Genomic DNA, 20,350 nt, shown 5'->3' with positions numbered 1-20,350 from the left:
TCATATGATGGTTAATCTCTTTAGCAATGATGACATTGCCATGGATGACACGTCCAGGTACAAAACTTGCTTGGTTATAAATTCAGGACATTGGACCTTAGGTATGAGAGAGATGAGAGTTTGATTGATACTTTTTATATCACTGGGTTGGTTCCACAAAAAACGGATGCAAGATGTGAATGAGACTTTGATAAGATCCCAGTTATCTTTAAAAAAATAAGCTGGGAATCCATCTTCCCCCGGTGCCTTCAAAGAACCTATGCTGTTAAGTGCCTTATAGATTTTAATGCTGGTAGGGGGATGTGAAAGCGCTAATCTGTGATGTTCTTCCGTAGGGGGGTAGGTTAGATCTGTTTCTAAAGAGGCGTGGTCTGGGCACTCTTTTTTATATAGATTATGGAAGAATTCCGTAGCTGCAGATTTGACTTCTTCAGCATCTTCGTTCCAAGTTCCATCTCCCTTTCTTAACTTAACTATTCTATTTTTCCTCCGTCTCATGGTTGTCTTGGTATGGTAGAAATGAGTGTTTATATCGCCGTCTACTATCCATTGTTGTCTTGAATTTTGCAACAATAACAGCTTCTCTTGGTCTAAAATAGTCGCCAACTCTCTTGACAGTTCCTTTTCCAGATCATCTAAAAAGGGGTTGCAGCCATAGGAATGAGCATTTTGTATTCCTGCAATTCTGTTAAGAATTCTTCTTTTTCTTCTGAAGAGGTTTCCAAACACGTCTTTGTTCCATTTTTGGAGTTTTTCGATGATGTCCTTTATAGCCATGGAAAGAGGAAAGTCCCACTTCCAAGCTGAATTAAGGAAATCTTTGAAAGAATGGTGAGTTCTCCATATAATTTCAAATCTAAAAGGCTTATCTCCCAAATCCAATCTCTCCGGCTTTAGTCTGACCAAGATAGGGTGATGGTCAGAATTCACCCTGGGTAAGACTTCAACTCTAGCATCCCCAAAATCCCTCCTCCAATCTATATTCGCAAGTGCTCTATCTAGTCTTTTAAAGACTCTCTCCATACCCTCACGCTGAGCACCTTTCCACGTGAATTTGGACCCCACATATTCTAAGTCCACCAAATTATATTTATTCACCCAATTCTGAAATCTTCGACAAGCATTTGTATCAACCCAAGCTCCCCCTTTCTTTTCATACTCATAAGCTATGTCATTAAAATCGCCCACCAACATCCAAGGTCTTCCCATGTTTTGAGCCAAATCAAATAACTTCTCCCACAGGTCTCTTCTTAGAGTTTCTTGTGGACTAGCATAGACTGCAGTTAACGCCATGGCCTGTGACCAAGCTCAGTTAACTCCATATGAACAAATTGATAATAAGACTCATTTATATTAATCATAAGGGAATCATTATTCCAAAGCACCCAATTCCTCCACTGAAACCTGCAGCTTCTTCCCGATAAGAATATATAAAACCCAGGTCTCTAACTACCTCCTTAGCTTTGCTTCCACTACATCGAGTTTCATACAGCAACACTATAAGAGGTTTTTTCTGTCTGACAATTTCTTTAAGGGTGCGAATTAAAGCTTGATTCGCAATCCCTCTAATATTCCAGGCTAAAATGATCATAATAACACTAGAGGAGCAGAAAGAAAAGTGACATCTATACATGAATCCTGCTACAAAAGACAGAGACAAACTAATTACATTGCATCTCCTCTCCTTATTAGAGAGTTTCTTCCATCTGCATGTTAGCATTTTGCCTTTCAGCCTGCTTCTCTTCTATTCTCTCCACTTTTCCCATAGCCTCCGAGAGAGCATCTGGATCTAAAGATTCAATTTCTGTTTGCTTCGGATCAGGAGGTTCCTCCATTTGAGAGGTTGACAATGGTGTTTCATTAATAACCTTTGTTAGGAGTGGGCTATCTGGGGTCTGGTCCTTCCAATTCCTTTGGAAGTGGGTTTTTCGTTGGGATAAGCTAGTAGTATTGATTGTTGTGGATATGGTCTTGGATCTAAGTGAAGATTCAGGTTAGAGGAAGGGGATGAAATTAAAAATGGGCTAGGAGCAGGTATATTTTGATTAACTGTTGTTGGTTGTGTTTTTTTCTATATAAGTTGGACTTTTTGGGTTGCAGAGTTGTTGTTCTGGGTTTTTGGGCTTAAAATGGGTTTGGTTGTATTGCGGGTATCAGCATAGTGGGTCAGGTTAGAAATTCTTTAAGTAGCACGCTCCTTTTTGCCTAGGTCATATTCCTTCTGGATTAGCTTCTCTCCTTCCGTTGGAACATTCTCATTCTCTACCTCTTCATTTTGCAGTACATCAAATCTGGTATTCCCTCCACTAACCTGTCTTTTTCCTCCACCATTCCCCCACTACTTGTACCCTCCCCTGCTTTCGTATTTCTTCTGCCACGTGTAGGATGTTGAACCAACATCCATGGCCCAAAGCCTACTGTTGTTTCAGAAATTACCTCTTTGTCCTTGTTATTTTTTTGTTGGACCACATTGCCCCTTTCTTCTACCTCTTGCATTGGTTCAATAGCTACTGCATTACCCTGATTCATGGCTACCTGAGTTTTTTTCTTCTTCAAACAGTCCTCCTTTTCATGTCCCACTCTTCCACACTTGAAGCAGACTTGGTGCAGCCCCTCATACTCAATAGTATGATTAATTCCATTGATTTGGTATTGTGACACTAAGGGCTTGTCTAAATCAACTTCCACACAGATTCTCGCAAACTTTTCTCTTGAGACTTCTGCTGTATTAGAGTCAATTTTCAACATTTTTCCAATTATGTTGCCAATTTTTCCCAAAATAGTTCTGTTGTAATATTTGATGAGCGGATAATTTATACGCTTTTTCGCATTATTTTTAGTATATTTTTAGCATGTTTTAGTAAGTTTTTATTATGTTTTTATTAGTTTTTAAATAAAAATCACTCTTCTGGACTTTACTATGAGTTTGTATGTTTTTCTATGATTTCAGGTATTTTCTGGCTGAAATTGAGGGACCTGAGCAAAAATCTGATTCAGAGGCTGAAAAAGGACTGCAGATGCTGTTGGATTCTGACCTCCCTGCACTCAAAGTGGATTCTCCGGAGCTACAGAAGCCCAATTGGCGCGCTCTCAATTGCGTTGGAAAGTAGACATCTTGGGCTTTCCAGCAATATATAATAGTCCATACTTTTCCTGAGATTTGATGGCCCAAACAGGCGTTCAAAGACAGCTCAAGAATTCTGGCGTTTAACTCCAAAACTGGCATAAAAGCTGAAGTTAAATGCCCAAACTGGCACAAAAGCTGGCGTTTAACTCCAAGAAAAGTCTCTACATAAAAATGCTTCAATGCTCAGCCCAAGCACACACCAAGTGGGCCCGGAAGAAGATTTCTGCATTAATTACTGATTTCTGTAACCCTAGGCTACTAGTTTTCTATAAATAGGACCTTTTGCTATTGTGTTTTCATACTTTGAATCTTTGAGTAGTCTTATGCTATCTTAGATCACGTTTTGGGGGCTGGCCTCACGGCCATGCCTAGACCTTGTTCTTATGTATTTTCAACGGTAGAGTTTTTACACACCATAGATTAAGGTGTGGAGCTCTGCTGTACCTCGAGTATTAATGCAATTACTATTGTTCTTCTATTCAATTCAGCTTATTCTTGTTCTAAGATATCACTTGTTCTTCAACTTGATGAATGAGATGATCCGTGACACTCATCATCATTCTCACCTATGAACGTGTGCCTGACAACCACCTCCGTTCTACCTTCGATTGAGTGTTTATCTCTTGGATTCCTTAATCAGAATCTTCGTGGTATAAGCTAGAATTGATGGCGGCATTCTTGAGAATGCGGAAGGTCTAAACCTTGTCTGTGGTATTCTGAGTAGGATTCAAGGATTGAATGACTGTGACGAGCTTCAAACTCGTGATTGTGGGGTGTTAGTGACAGGCGCAAAAGAATCACTGGATTCTATTCCGACATGATCGAGAACCGACAGATGAATAGCCGTGCTGTGACAGAGTGCGTTGAACATTTTCACTGAGAGGACAGGATTGTAGCCACTGACAACAGTGATGCCCAACATACAGCTTGCCATGGAAAGGAGTAAGAAGGATTGGATAAAGACAGTAGGAAAGCAGAGAGACGGAAGGGACAAAGCATCTTCATACGCTTATCTGAAATTCTCACCAATGAATTACATAAGTATCTCTATCTTTATTTTATGTTTTATTTATCTTTTAATCATTCATCCTCCATAACCATTTGAATCCGCCTGACTGAGATTTACAAGATGACCATAGCTTGCTTCATACCAACAATCTCCGTGGGATCGACCCTTACTCACGTAAGGTTTATTACTTGGACGACCCAGTGCACTTGCTGGTTAGTTGTGATAAAGAGTTGAGATTACAATTGTGCGTACCAAGTTTTTGGCGCCGTTGCCGGGGATTGAACGAATGAACGAACATCAATTTCGCATACCAAGTTTTTGGCGCCGTTGCCGGGGATTGTTCGAGTTTGGACAACTGACGGTTCATCTTGTTGCTTAGATTAGGTACTTTTCCTTTTTATTTTTCGAAAAAATTTTCAAAAAATACAAAAAAGATTTTCTATTTTGTTCTTCAGAGTTTTTAAGAATGAATTCTAGAGTTTCATGATGATTTGTTGAAGTCTGGCTGGCTGTGAAGCCATGTCTAATCTTATTGGACCGAGGTTTCAATTTATCATCACAAGAGCTTGTTGATTCCTATCAATTTTGCTGTTGTTAGCATTGATCTGCTAAAGCTTGGCTGGCCATTGGCCATGTCTAATGTTTTGGACCGGAGCTTTCACTGAAAGCTTGGCTGGCTGTGAAGCCATGTCTAATTCCTGGACCGGAGTCTTAGACTAGCATTGCAATGATTCCTGGAATTCTCATTAAGAATTTTGAACCCTTATTTTTTCTTTTCCACTCAATTTTCGAAAAAAAAAGGACAAAAAAAATTTGTAAAATCATAAAATCAAAAATATTTTATGTTTCTTGTTTGAGTCTAGTGTCTCATTTTAAGTTTGGTGTCAATTGCATGTCTTTATTCTTCTAATTTTCGAAAGTTACATGCATTGTGTTCTTCATTAATCTTCAAGAAGTTCTTGATGATTTCCTTGCTCTGATCTTTAAATTCTCTTGTCTTGTGTGTTTTGTTGTTTTTCACATGCATTTTCATATTGTTATAGTCCTTAGTATACAAACTTCTAAGTTTGGTGTCTTGCATGCATTGTTTATTTGAATTTAGTTTTCATGTTTAGTTGCATTTTGATCATTTCTCATCATTAAAATTCAAAATTTTTTTCAAAAATTGTGTCTTTTCAAGTCAATAATACAGAGAATTGAAGATTCAGAACATACAGCAGATGAATCACACAGAAAAAGTTGGGCGTTCAAAACGCCCAGTGAAGAAGGAAAACTGGCGTTTAAACGCTAGCCATAGTACCTGGCTGGGCGTTTAACGCCTAAAAGGGTAGCATTTTGGGCGTTAAACGCCAGAATGGATACCATTCTGGGCGTCTAATGCCAGGATGACACAAGAGGGAAGATTTTGGTTTTAATGCACATTTTTTTCAAGTTTTCATAATTTTTCAAAATCAAATCTTTTTCAAATCATATCTTTTCAATCATATATTTTCAAAATCAATTTCTTTCCATTTTCAAAAATACTTGCTAACAATTAATGATTTGATTCAAAACTTTCAAGTGTGTTGCCTTTTCTGTTAAGAAAGGTTTAATGTCTGAATCATATCTTTTAAATTTCTTGTTAGCCAAGTCATTAATTTTAAAAATCAAATCTTTTTTTAACTATTTTTCAATCATATCTGTTTAAAACCACACCTTTTCAATCATATCTTCTTAATCACATCTTTTTCAAAATAGTTTTCAATCATATCTTTTTTATTTCTAATTTCAAAATCTTTTTAATTTATTTTCGAAAATTCTTTCCCTCTTCTCACATCCTTCTATTTAAGGACTAACACTCCTCCACTATCAATAATTCGAACTCTATCCCTCTTGATAAGTTCGAATTCTTCTCTTTCTACCTCCTCCTTCTATTCTTCTTTTCCTCTGACACCTCAAGGAATCTCTATACTGTGACATAGAGGATTCCATACTTTCTTGTTCTCTTCTCTTTCATATGAGCAGGAGCAAAGACAAAGGCATTCTTGTTGACGCTGACCCTAAACCTGAAAGGTCCTTGAAGCGAAAGCTAAGAGAAGCTAAGGCACAACCCTCTGAAGAGGACCTAACAGAAATCTTCAAACTAGAAGAAGATATGGCAGCCGAGAACAACAACAATGCCAACAATGCAAGGAAGGTGCTTGGTGACTTTACTGCACCTACTCCCGACTTCTATGGGAGAAGCATCTCAATCCCTGCCATTGGAGCAAACAACTTTGAGCTGAAGCCTCAATTAGTTTCTCTAATGCAACAGAACTGCAAGTTTCATGGACTTCCATTGGAAGATCCTCATCAGTTTTTAGCTGAATTCTTGCAAATCTATGACACTGCCAAGACCAATGGGGTTTACCCTGAAGTCTATAGACTTATGCTATTCCCTTTTGCTGTAAGAGACAGAGCTAGGATATGGTTGGACTCACAACCTAAGGAAAGCCTGAACTCTTGGGAAAAGCTAGTCAATGCCTTCTTGGCAAAATTCCTTCCACCTCAAAAATTGAGGAAGCTTAGAGTGGAAGTCCAAACCTTCAGATAGAAGGAAGGTGAATCCCTCTATGAAGCTTGGGAAAGATACAAGCAATTGATCAGAAGGTGCCCTTCTGACATGCTTTCAGAATGTAGCATCATAGGTATTTTCTATGATGGTCTGTCTGAACTATCCAAGATGTCATTGGATAGCTCTGCTGGAGGATCTCTTCATCTAAAGAAGACGCATACAGAAGCTCAAGAACTCATTGAAATGGTTGCAAATAACCAATTCATGTACACTTCTGAAAGGAATCCTGTGAATAATGGGACAAATCAGAAGAAAGGAATTCTTGAGATTGATACTCTGAATGCCATATTGGCTCAGAACAAAATATTGACTCAGCAAGTCAATATGATTTCTCAAAGCCTGTCTGGAATGCAAGTTGTACCAGGCAGTACTAAGGACGCTTCATCTGAAGAAGAAGCTTATGATCCTGAGAACCCATCTATGGAAGAGGTGAATTACATGGGAGAACCCTATGGAAACACCTACAATCCTTCATGGAGAAATCATCCAAATCTCTTATGGAAGGATCAACAGAGACCTCAACAAGGTTTTAACAACAATAATAGTGGAAGAAACAGGTTTAGCAACGGCAAGCCTTTTTCATCATCTTCTCAGCAACAGACAGAGAATTTTAAGCAGAGCCACTCTGACTTAGCAACCATGGTCTCTGATCTAATTAAAACCACTCAAAGTTTCATGACTGAAACAAGGTCCTCCATTAGAAATTTAGAGGCACAAGTGGGTCAGCTGAGTAAGAAAGTTACTGAACTCCCTCCTAGTACTCTACCAAGCAATACAGAAGAGAATCCAAAAGGAGAGTGCAAAGCCATCAACATGGCCGAATTTGGAGAGGAGGAAGAGGCAGTGATTCCCACTGAGGAAGACCTCAATGGACGCCCACTGACCTCGATGGAGTTACCTAATGAGGAACCATGGGAATCTAAGGCTCATTCTGAGACCATAGAGATTCCATTGAATTTACTTCTGCCATTCATGAGCTCTGAAGAGTATTCTTCCTCTGAAGAGGATGAAAATGTTACTGAAGAGCAAGTTGCTAAGTACCTTGGAGCAATCATGAAGCAAAATGACAAGTTATTTGGTAATGAGACTTGGGAGAATGAACCTCCATTTCTCATCAAAGAACTGGATAACTTGACTAGGCAGAGATTACCTCAAAAGAGACAGGACCATGGAAAGTTCTCAATCCCTTGTACCATAGGCACCATGACCTTTGAGAAGGCTCTGTGTGACCTAGGATCAAGCATAAACCTCATGCCTCTCTCTGTGATGGAGAAGCTAGGAATCATTGAGGTACAAGCTGCAAGAATCTCACTAGTGATGGCAGACAATTCAAAGAAACAAGCTTATGGACTTGTAGAGGATGTCTTGGTAAAGGTTGGAGATCACTACATCCCTGCTGATTTCATAGTCCTAGAGACTGGGAAGTGCATGGATGAATCTATCATCCTTGGCAGACCCTTCCTAGCCACAGCAAAAGTTGTGATAGATGTTGACAGAGGAGAATTGATCATTCAAGTGAATGAAGACTCCCTTGTGTTTAAAGCTCAAGGATATCCCTCTGTCACCATGGAGAGGAAGCATGAAGAGCTTCTCTCAATACAGAGTCAAACAGAGCCCCCACAGTCAAACTCTAAGTTTGGTGTTGGGAGGTTCCAACATTGCTCTGAACATCTGTGAGGCTCCATGAGAGCCCACTGTCAAGCTACTGACATTAAAGAAGCGCTTGTTGGGAGGCAACCCAATGTTATATCTATCTATTTTCCATTGTTATTTTATGTTTTCTGTAGGTTGATGATCATGTGAAGTCACAAAAATAATTGAAAAAGCAAAAACAGAATGAAAAACAGAGAAAAAAACAGCACACCCTGGAGGAAAAGCTTGCTGGCGTTTAAATGCCAGTAAGGCCAGCAAATGGGCGTTTAACTCCCAGTCTGGCACCATTCTGGGCATTTAACGCCAGAAATGGGCACCAGACTGGCGTTTAACGCCAGGAATGGGCAAGGAGCTGGCGTTAAACACCAGAAAAGGGCACCAGCCCGGCGTTTAACGCCAGGTTTGGCAACAAGGGGCGTTTTGCACGCCAATTGGTGCAGGGATGAGATATCCTTGACACCTCAGGATCTGTGGACCCCACAGAATCCCCACCTACCCTACCACTCTCTCTCCTTCACCCATTCACCAATCACCTCAAATACCTCTTCCCAAAAAAAAAACCCCTCACCTATTAAATCCCACCATTCTCTTCACCACTCACATCCATCCTTCATAAAACCCCACCTACGTCACCATTCAAATTCAAACCACTTTTCCTCCCAAACCCACCCTCTATAGCCGAACCCTACACCCCTCTCAACTCCTATATAAACCCATCTTCACTCCTTCCTTTTCACACAACATACATACTACCCATCCCCCTTGGCCGAACCACAAAGCCTCCTCCATCTCCTCTATTTTTCTTATTCTCCTACTCTTCTCTTTCTTCTTTTGCTCGAGGACGAGCAAACCTTCTAAGTTTGGTGCGGTAAAAGCATTGCTTTTTTGCTTTTCCATAACCATTTATGGCACCTAAGGCCGGAGAAACCTCTAGAAAGAGGAAAGGAAAGGCAAAAGCTTCCACCTCCGAGTCATGGGAGATGGAGAGATTCATCTCAAGGGTGCATCAAGACCACTTCTATGAAGTTGTGGCCATGAAGAAGGTGATCCCTCGAGGTCCCCTTCAAACTCAAAAAGTGTGAATATCCGAAAATCCGACATGAGATCCGAAGAAGAGGTTGGGAAGTTCTTACCAACCCCATTCAACAAGTCAGGATCTTAATGGTTCAAGAGTTCTATGCCAATGCATGGATCACCAAGAACCATGATCAAAGTATGAACCCGGACCCAAAGAATTGGCTTACAATGGTTCGGGGGAAATGCTTAGACTTTAGTCCGGAAAATGTAAGGTTGGCATTCAACTTGCCCATGATGCAAGAAGATGAACACCCCTACACTAGAAGGGTCAACTTTGATCAAAGGTTGGACCAAGTCCTCATAGACATTTGTGAAGAGGGCGCTCAATGGAAGAGAGATTCAAGAGGAAAGCCGGTTCATTTAAGAAGGCATGACCTCAAGCCCGTGGCTAGGGGATGGTTGGAGTTTATCCAACGTTCAATCATTCCCACTAGCAACCGGTCCGAAGCTACTATAGACCGGGCCATCATGATTCATAGCATCATGATTGGAGAGGAAGTAGAAGTTCATGAGGTTATATCCCAAGAACTCTATAAGGTGGCGGACAAGTCCTCTACCTCGGCAAGATTAGCCTTCCCTCATCTCATTTGTCACCTCTGTAATTCAGTTGGAATTAACATAGAGGGAGACATCCTCATTGATGAGGACAAGCCCATCACTAAGAAAAGGATGGAGCAAACAAGAGATCCCACTCATGGACATGAGCATGAGGAAATTCCTCATCATGAAATCCCTGAGATGCCTCAAGGGATGCACTTTCTCCCACAAAACTATTGGGAGCAAATCAACACCTCCCTAGGAGAATTGAGTTCCAACATGGGACAACTAAGGGTGGAGCACCAAGAACATTCCATCCTCCTCTATGAAATTAGAGAAGATCAAAGAATCATGAGAGAGGAGCAACAAAGGCAAGGAAGAGACATTGAGGAGCTCAAGAACTACATAAGATCTTCAAGAGGAAGAACAAGCCGCCATCACTAAGGTGGACCCGTTCTTTAATCTCCTTGTTCTTTACTTTCCTGTTTTTCGAAATTTTTTATGCTTATGTTTATCTATGTTTGTGTCTTATGATCATTAGTGTCTTAGTGTCTATGCCTTAAAGCTATGAGTGTCCTATGAATCCATCACCTTTCTTAAATGAAAAATGTTTTTAATTGAAAAAGAAAAAGAAGTGCATGAATTTCAAATTTTAAAACAGTTTAATTATCTTGATGTGGTGGCAATGCTATTGTTTTTCTGAATGAATGCTTGAACAGTGCATATTTTTGAATTTGATTGTTTATGAATGTTAAAATTGTTGGCTCTTGAAAGAATGAAAGAAAAAGGAGAAATGTTATCTGATGATCTGAAAAATCATAAAATTGATTCTTGAAGCAAGAAAAAGTAGTGAAAAGCTTGCAGAAAAAAAAGATATATGCGGAAAAAAAAAAGAAAAAGCAAGTAGAAAAAGCCAATACCCCTTTAAACCAAAAGGCAAGGGTGATAAAAAGGATCCAAGGCTTTGAGCATCAGTGGATAGGAGGGCCCACAGGAATAAAATCCTGGCCTAAGCAGCTAAAACAAGCTGTCCCTAACCATGTGCTTGTGGCGTGAAGGTGTCAAGTGAAAACTTGAGACTGAGTGGTTAAAGTCGAGGTCCAAAGCAAAAAGAAGAGTGTGCTTAAGAACCCTCGACACCTCTAATTGGGGACTCTAGCAAAGCTGAGTCACAATCTAAAAAGGTTTACCCAGTTATGTGTCTATGGCATTTATGTATCCGGTGGTAATACTGAAAAACAAAGTGCTTAGGGTCACGGCCAAGACTCATAAAGTAGCTGTGTTCAAGAATCAACATACTTAACTAGGAGAGTCAGTAACACTATTTGGATTCTGAGTTCCTATAGATGCCAATCATTCTGAACTTCAAGGGATAAAGTGAGATGCCAAAACTGTTCAGAAGCAAAAAGCTAAAAGCCCCGCTCATCTAATTAATACTGATCTTCATAGATGTCTTTGGAATTCATTGTATATTCTCTTCTTTTTATCCTATTTTATTTTCATTTGCTTGGGGACAAGCAACAATTTAATTTTGGTGTTGTGATGAGCGGATAATTTATACGCTTTTTGGCATTGTTTTTAGTATGTTTTTAGCATGTTTTAGTTAGTTTTTATTATGTTTTTATTAGTTTTTAAATAAAAATCACTTTTCTGGACTTTACTATGAGTTTGTGTGTTTTTCTGTGATTTCAGGTATTTTCTGGCTGAAATTGAGGGACCTGAGCAAAAATCTGATTCAGAGGCTGAAAAAGGACTGCAGATGCTGTTGGATTCTGACCTCCCTGCACTCAAAGTGGATTCTCCAGAGCTACAGAAGCCCAATTGGCGCGCTCTTAATTGAGTTGGAAAGTAGACATCCTGGGCTTTTCAGCAATATATAATAGTCCATACTTTGTCCGAGATTTGATGGCCCAAACAGGCGTTCAAAGACAGCTCAAGAATTCTGGCGTTTAACTCCAAAACTGGCACAAAAGCTGGCGTTTAACTCCAAAAAAAGTCTCTACACGAAAATGCTTCAATGCTCAGCCCAAGCACACACCAAGTGGGCCCGGAAGAAGAGTTCTGCATTAATTACTGATTTCTGTAACCCTAGGCTACTAGTTTTCTATAAATAGGACCTTTTGCTATTGTGTTTTCATACTTTGAATCTTTGAGTAGTCTTATGCTATCTTAGATCACGTTTTGGGGGCTGGCCTCACGGCCATGCCTAGACCTTGTTCTTATGTATTTTCAACGGTAGATTTTCTACACACCATAGATTAAGGTGTGGAGCTCTGCTGTACCTCGAGTATTAATGCAATTACTATTGTTCTTCTATTCAATTCAGCTTATTCTTGTTCTAAGATATCACTTGTTCTTCAACTTGATGAATGAGATGATCCGTGACACTCATCATCATTCTCACCTATGAACGTGTGCTTGACAACCACCTCCGTTCTACCTTCGATTGAGTGTTTATCTCTTGGATTCCTTAATCAGAATCTTCGTGGTATAAGCTAGAATTGATGGCGGCATTCTTGAGAATCTGGAAGGTCTAAACCTTGTCTGTGGTATTCTGAGTAGGATTCAAGGATTGAATGACTGTGACGAGCTTCAAACTCGTGATTGTGGGGCGTTAGTGACAGACGCAAAAGAATCACTGGATTCTATTCCGACATGATCGAGAACCGACAGATGAATAGCCGTGCTGTGACAGAGTGCGTTGAACATTTTCACTGAGAGGACGGGATTGTAGCCACTGACAACGGTGATGCCCAACATACAGCTTGCCATGGAAAGGAGTAAGAAGGATTGGATAAAGACAGTAGGAAGGCAGAGAGACGGAAGGGACAAAGCATCTTCATACGCTTATCTGAAATTCTCACCAATGAATTACATAAGTATCTATCTTTATTTTATGTTTTATTTATCTTTTAATCATTCATCCTCCATAACCATTTGAATCCGCTTGACTGAGATTTACAAGATGACCATAGCTTGCTTCATACCAACAATCTCCGTGGGATCGACCCTTACTCACGTAAGGTTTATTACTTGGATGACCTAGTGCACTTGCTGGTTAGTTGTGCGAAGTTGTGATAAAGAGTTGAGATTACAATTGTGCGTACCAAGTTTTTGGCGCCGTTGCCGGGGATTGAACGAATGAACGAACAACAATTTCGCATACTAATATTCAATAGCGAATCCTGAAAGACGAACCCAGGCTGCTATTCTATTTATCATAGCATTCGTTGGATCAGAATCTGGTTTCCATAGTCTTATTGTAAGATAGTGATAAAAAATTTTCCAAGGACCTTCTGTGAGTGCGAATTCCAGGTCTTCAGAGTTAAAAAACCTTACCAGAAAAAAATCAGAGCCCGGATCAATAATTTATAAACTTCCTCTTTTCCCCCCCATTGTTTCAAGCCTTCTCTTCATGGCTTGCAAAGAGATTCTTCTTCCCATAAGCTTGACAATGAGGAAATCCTACAATTCCTTACTAATTTCTCTTTTAATGCTTTCACCAATAACCAAGCTGCAGATACCATTTGGTAGCTTTTTATGACTATTTCCTCATCATCTTCACTTTCTTCTTGGTCTGGAGCGTATTCCACCTCAACATCCCTTCTTTTTGGAGCAGGGTTAGCTTGATCATTTCTGCCAGTTTTTACAATGCTTGCAAAAGTTCTCCTTCCGCATTCTTTCTCTTGGCTGTCTGTTCCCATACTTACCACTGCTTCTATGTTGACTCCTTCAACTCCTGTATCCATCACTACTTCATCTTCAATCATCCATTCCTCAACCCTCAGCGGAATGGCTAAGTCTCCAGAGAACTCTCCACCTTCCCTAGTCTGCTTCACTTTCTTTCCTTTTCTATTTTTTCCTTCTCTTGGCTCATGGGATCGCGAGGCCCCTCCTCTCGTGAAGCCTCCTCTCATCAGAAGGGTGGCCGGTCAATAATATGCAAGCAAAAGACCACAGCTTTCCTAAGAACTTCTACGCCAAATAAGTATAATCTTGTATAATTTTGCAGTTTCTTTTTTCATTTTTTATTTTTCTTTTCTTTTTGGATTTCTATTCATGTGCTACTAATGTCAATGTGGGTTGGGTCAAGCTTGAGTTTTTTTAATCTCTTAAACAGAGATCTTGGGTTTGAGTCCGAATATAGAAAAAAAAATTTTATTCGGAGATTCGTACTTCCATAATGGGACTCATCATTTTTTGTCAAGTTAGTTGTGTTTTTTTGAGATAGGATGTGATGACGGTTTAATTGGAAAAAGAAAAAAAAATCAAAGTTTTGAAAATCGAACCGATCATCAAACTGTTCTAGCTATTAGTTTATTGGTTTACAAATTTAACTGGTTCAACTGTAGTTCAACTAGAATAACCAGTTTATAATAAAATAATACATAAAACATAAATGAACACACTAAAACATAATTATAATCTAATTTAAACTTTAAAATGTCATCTAAATCAAAAGTGTCACATCAATCACAATGTTATAATATCATCCAAATACAAACTTAGAAGTCAAATAACAAAATAAACAATTAAACATGAAATGCCAATATCAAATTTTGTCATTAGTAATCAAAATCCACAAAAACATAAACTAAGATCAAATATAACCCAATAAAAAGAACAACGAATTAAATTGATTGATACTATCATCTAGCCAATAACAAAATTTAGTTAACAGCAACCCAATGACAAAAACAATGAATTAAGATCAACAACATAAACTAAGATTAAAATAACAATGAAAAGATCAAGATAAAAAACAAACCATAACAAGTACAATTTATCAAATTAACAAGCTTTTAAAATGTCAAAAACAACACAACAACCTAACAATAACAATTTACAAGATCAAGAACAGTCCCAGAACATTAACTTATCAAAGTAACAAGTTAGAAAGATCAAGAATAAAACAAAACAAGTTAACAAAATAAGTTAATACAGCAATACAACAATGAAATAAGAACTAGAACTGCAACATACTAATTAAAATAACCACCAACTAAAACAAGATATGCAATCTCTGTCCAGTAATTTTTTTGCACAATTATCCCTAATTTAACCAAATTGATACTATCATCTAGCCAATAACAAAATTTAGTTAACAGTAGCCCAATCACAAAAACTGAATTAAGAACAACAACATAAACTAAGATCAAAATAACAATAATAAGATCAAGATAAAAACAACAAACCACAATAAATATAATTGATCAAAGTAACAAGTTATTAAAATGTCAAAAATAACACAACAACCTAATAATCACAATTTACAAGATCAAGAACAGTCTCGGAACAACAATTTATCCAAGTAACAGGTTAAAAAGATCAAGAACATAACAAATAAGTTAAGAAAACAAGTTAATACAACAATCCAACAACGAAATAAGAACTAGAACTGCAACCTACTAAATAAAACAATCACCAACTAAAGCAATATCTGCAACCTCCATCCAATCATTGCTTTGCACAATTATCCTCAATTTAACCAAATTCCCAACTAAGTGATTATGCATAAAAAAATTAAGCAATATCTTGAATGAATAAACTGAATCATACTGATCTAACCAAGTAAAGGAGGGAAGGGACGTCTTTGAATCTGAATAACAAATGAGACTCTAAGCAGAGTATGAGACTTTGAGTAGTGAGCAATGAGTAGGGTATCAGGTAGAGGGAGCAAGAATGCCGGCGATGAGAACGCGATGGACGACGGGCAACTAGACAAGGAGCACGACGACCCACGACGTGCGATAGATGACGGGCGACCAGGCGACAAACAGGACATCCTACGACATGCGATGAACGATGCAGAACAGCTTACGATTCATGAATATAAGAGGGGTTGGAGGCGATCTGTTGGACAGTGGAGTGACGACCGGAGCAGGAGGGACAATGGTGGAGAGAAAAATGGTGGCGACGGTGGAAGCTAGGGCTTCTTTTCTTTTTTAGAGAGGGAAGAGGGAGAGAGGGAGTGAGGGCTCAAGAAAGGGGAAACTGGGAAGGGGATTAGGGTTTTGGACTTTTGATGCAAAATCTGAAAATCGGCCGGGTTCCAATTCGATTCGACCGGACGGTTCCCGGCCGATTCGGCAGTCTGATAATAGTTTTCAAAAAGAGCGGTTATGGCTTCTGTCTGAATTGGAATCCTCACCGATTCATGGTTCAACTGGATGGTTCGAACTGGTTTTCAGAACCTTGAAAAAAATCATGGTGTGGATGTAAGCTTTCGAGATTCATTTAGATATTGTTCCCATTGAGATTAGGTCGATGAAGGGTCTGAATATTTTTGGCATGTGATTCTAATTTCATACTGTACATAGAAGAGATTGTTGGGATATTTTAAATAAATAATTTAAATATTTTATTTATAGGTATAGGTAATTCGTAGCATATTTACCAACTTCTATCTTTTTACATATTTCGTTTACAGTGTAAACGAGATAATACATGATTTTATTGACTTTATATCATTTACAAACGAGATATATGGAATTTGAAAGATACACATATCTCGTTTGCACTGTAAACGAGATATGTATATTTGTAAATATAAAAATATATTTTTGAAAATATTAAAAAATATTAATAATTTAATTTGGACCAATGTAAAAAATAAAAATCGATATATTTTGTTACTATTTAGATCGACTTTAATTAATTTATATCTCATCTATATTTTAAATTTTAAATTAATAACCTTGTTTCTACTGAACTCTTAAAAATAGAATGTTTCAAATAATAGAAAAGATGGGCGGTTTCAAATAATAAAGAAGATTGGCAGTTTCAAAATAATAGGGGAGATGAGCGATTTTTAACTCATTGATTAGTGGGCGATTGGGCGTATTACGTAATTTGAAACTGCCCATTTAAAATTAGAACATTATTTTCCTAGAAACCAACACATTTAAATCAGTACTAAAAAGGAATAAGAAACATAATAAAATTTTAAAAATTTTATATAGTACCTGTTCATACGCTGGCCCAGAAACATAGCAAGGACCAAAATAAATAACAACCCACTTAAGAGGTTAGACCTCATTTACTCCTACCCGACCTCATAGAGGTCGGATACGGCAACAACAGTACAACCATACTTATCTAAATAAGTAACCAACTCCTAAGGTATTTTTCACTCACCTAGAAGAGAGATCTCAACAACATTCCTTGAAAAAGAAAATGATCATCCATCAACAAAGGTGGAACTACTCTAAAAGGTAGTTATCTATTCTACTATAAATACACTGACTCCTTCAGGTACATTCAGAACACAATCTACTAAAAACCTGCCTAAAACCCTTGCTAACTTAAGCATCAGAGTCCCTTGTAGGTACCACCCCCCACCTCCTCATGATGAACTTGGACAACGGCATCTCAGTACCGGGAGACATCGTACGCTGCCCCAAAGTAGCTTGGACCTCATGTTCAGATCCAAAAATAACCCAGTTTCAGGTAACCTTCAGAACATTGGCGCCGTTGCCGGGAACCAGAAAATCTACACCCAATCATGGCAGACAATCAGTTGGAAGACGGACACACGACGTCTGAGTTAGAACCTCATAACGTTGACTGAGCACTCATGATACCACCACGGCATGATAGAACAAGTGGTCCTAACGGGGAGGGAACATCGGGAAACCCTCCACCTAGGAGAAGCCATTCAGAAATACATCCACTAGAGAATGAAGAGCCACCGTATCCAACCGAGATCATCGGACGATAGGGCACAATATTTGATTAGAGTAACTTGAACAGGAGATCGAGCGACAAAGAGAAGCTGAAAGAAATTTGCGAAAGGAGGTATGCCGACGAAGAGTGCTAGAAGAAAAACTCTCGAAACTAGAGCAGACCTTCTGATGAGCGGATAATTTATACGCTTTTTGGCATTATTTTTACATAGTTTTTAGTATGATTTAATTTATTTTTAGTATATTTTTATTAGTTTTTAAATAAAAATCACATTTCTAGACTTTACTATGAGTTTGTATGTTTTTTTGTGATTTCAGGAAATTTCTGGCTGAAATTGAGGGACTTGAGCAAAAATCAGATTCAGAGGCTGAAGAAGGACTACAGATGCTGTTGGATTCTGACCTCCCTGCACTCAAAGTGGAATTTCTGGAGCTTCAGGAGTCCAAATGGCACGCTCTCAATTGCGTTGGAAACTAGACACTCAGGGCTTTCCAGCAATATATAATAGTCCATACTTTGCTCGAGTTTAAATGACACAAACTGGCATTCAACGCCAGCTTTCTGCCCTATTCTGGAGTTAAACGCCAGAAATAGATTGCAAAGCAGAGTTAAATACCAGAAATAGGTTACAAACTGGCGTTTAACTCCAAGGAAGACGTCTACATGTGAAAGCTTCAATGCTCAGCCCAAGCACACACCAAGTGGGCCCGGAAGTGAATTTTTGCATCATTTACTTATTTCTGCAACCCTAGTAACTAGTTTAGTATAAATAGAACTTTTTACTATTGTGTTAGACATCTTGAGATCTTTTGATCATTTTTGAGACTATCCTTGTATCACTTTTGATCTCTTGATCACGTTTAGGGGGCTGGCCATTCGGCCATGCTTGGACCTTGTTCTTATGTATTTTCAACGGTAGAGTTTCTACACACCATAGATTAAGGTGTGGAGCTCTGCTGTTCCTCATGAATTAATGCAAAGTACTATTGTTTTTCTATTCAATTCAAGCCTATTTCTTTTCTAAGATATTCATTCGCACACAAGAACATGATGAATGTGATGATTATGTGACGCTCATCATCATTCTCAATTATGAACGCGTGCCTGACAAACACTTCCGTTCTACATGGAAACAAGCTTGAATGCATATCTCTTAGCCTTCTGATCTACGATCAGAGTCTTCGTGGTATAGGCTAGAATCATTGGTGGCCATTCTTGAGATCTGGAAAGTCTAAACCTTGTTTGTGGTATTCCGAGTAGGATCTGGGAAGGGATAGCTGTGACGAGCTTCAAACTCGCGAGTGCTGGGCGTAGTGACAGACGCAAAAGGATTACTGAATCCTATTCCATTATGATCGAGAACCGACAGATGATTAGCCGTGCGGTGACAGCGCATTTGGACCATTTTTACTGAGAGGACGGGAAGTAGCCATTGACAACAGTGATGCCCAACATACAGCTTGCCATGGAAAGGAGTATGAAGGATTGGATGAAAGCAGTAGGAAAGCGGAGATTCAGAAGGAACTAAGCATCTCTATACGCTTATCTGAAATTCTCACCAATGAATTACATAAGTATCTCTATCTTTATTTTACGTTTTATTTACCTTTTAATTATGAAAACTCTATAACCATTTGAATCTGCCTGACTGAGATTTATAAGGTGACCATAGCTTGCTTCAAGCTGACAATCTCCGTGAGATCGACCCCTACTCAGGTAAGGTTTATTACTTGGACGACCCAGTGCACTTGCTGGTTAGTTGTGCAAAGTTGTGAAGAAGAACTAAGATTATAAACGTGCGTTTTAAGTTTTCAGCGCCGTTACTAAGGAATGAACGATCACGATTTCGTGCACCAAGTTTTTGGCGCCGTTGCCGGGGATTGTTCGAGTTTGGACAACTGACAGTTCATCTTTTTGCTCAGATTAGGTAACTTTATTTTAATCTTAAGATTTTTTTATTTTTATTATTTTTATTTCTATTTTTGAAAAAATTTTCAAAAAAAAAAATTATTTCTATAAAATAAATAAATTATTCTATGGCTTCAGAATTTTTAAGAATGAATTCTAGAGTTTTATGAGATATGTTGAAGCCTGGCTGGCTGTAAAGCCATGTCTAAATTCTTTTGGACTGAGGCTTCTTCTTCACATGCTTGAGCTATGTATGCTGAAGCTTGGCTGACCATTGACCATGTCTAGTGTTTTGGACCGAAGCTTTCACTGAAAGCTTGGCTGGCTAGTAAGCCATGTCTAATTCTTGGATCGGAGTTTTAGACTAACATTGCAAGATTCCTGGAATTCCTTTTAAAAATTTTAAAATCCTTAATTTTCTTTTTCAAAATAATTTTAAAAAAATTCAAAAAAAATTAATAAAATCATAAAAAACCCAAAATTTTGATGTTTCTTGTTTGAATCTTGTGTTAGTTTTTAAGTTTGGTGTCAATTGCATGCTTTTATAATTTTCTTTAATTTTCGAAAATTCATCATATGTTCTTCATGATCTTCAAGTTGTTCTTGATGATTTCCTTTGTTTGATCTTTGCATTTTCATGTTTGGTGTCTTTTCTTGTTTTTCATATGCATTTTTGAGTTGTTAGTGTCTCAACATTAAAAATTTTTTAAGTTTGGTGTATTGCATGCTTTTCTTTTCTTAAAAAAATTTTCAAAAACAT

General features: G+C 38.4%; 1 protein-coding gene and 1 non-coding gene across 2 annotated transcripts; both read right to left on the bottom strand.

Annotated features, from left to right (window-relative positions):
• Nucleotides 1-1,293, bottom strand: LOC148565493 (uncharacterized). The gene has a single exon (XM_088487171.1). It carries the CDS (start codon nucleotides 1,291-1,293, stop codon nucleotides 1-3), a length of 1,293 nt encoding a protein of 430 aa, XP_088343297.1.
• A 5,382-nt stretch (nucleotides 1,294-6,675) lies between these two features.
• On the bottom strand, nucleotides 6,676-6,783 carry LOC148565492 (small nucleolar RNA R71). Its single transcript, XR_015885164.1, has one exon. It is a non-coding gene; the product is annotated as a small nucleolar RNA R71 (small nucleolar RNA).
• Between the last annotated feature and the right edge of the window lie 13,567 nt (nucleotides 6,784-20,350).

Source organism: Arachis ipaensis, chromosome B5 (assembly GCF_059453495.1).
Source record: "Arachis ipaensis isolate K30076 ecotype BB chromosome B5, ASM5945349v1, whole genome shotgun sequence".
NCBI classification, from domain to species: domain Eukaryota; kingdom Viridiplantae; phylum Streptophyta; class Magnoliopsida; order Fabales; family Fabaceae; genus Arachis; species Arachis ipaensis.
Note: the sequence above shows the minus strand (reverse complement) of the source record. Positions and strands in the feature narration are given on the sequence as shown.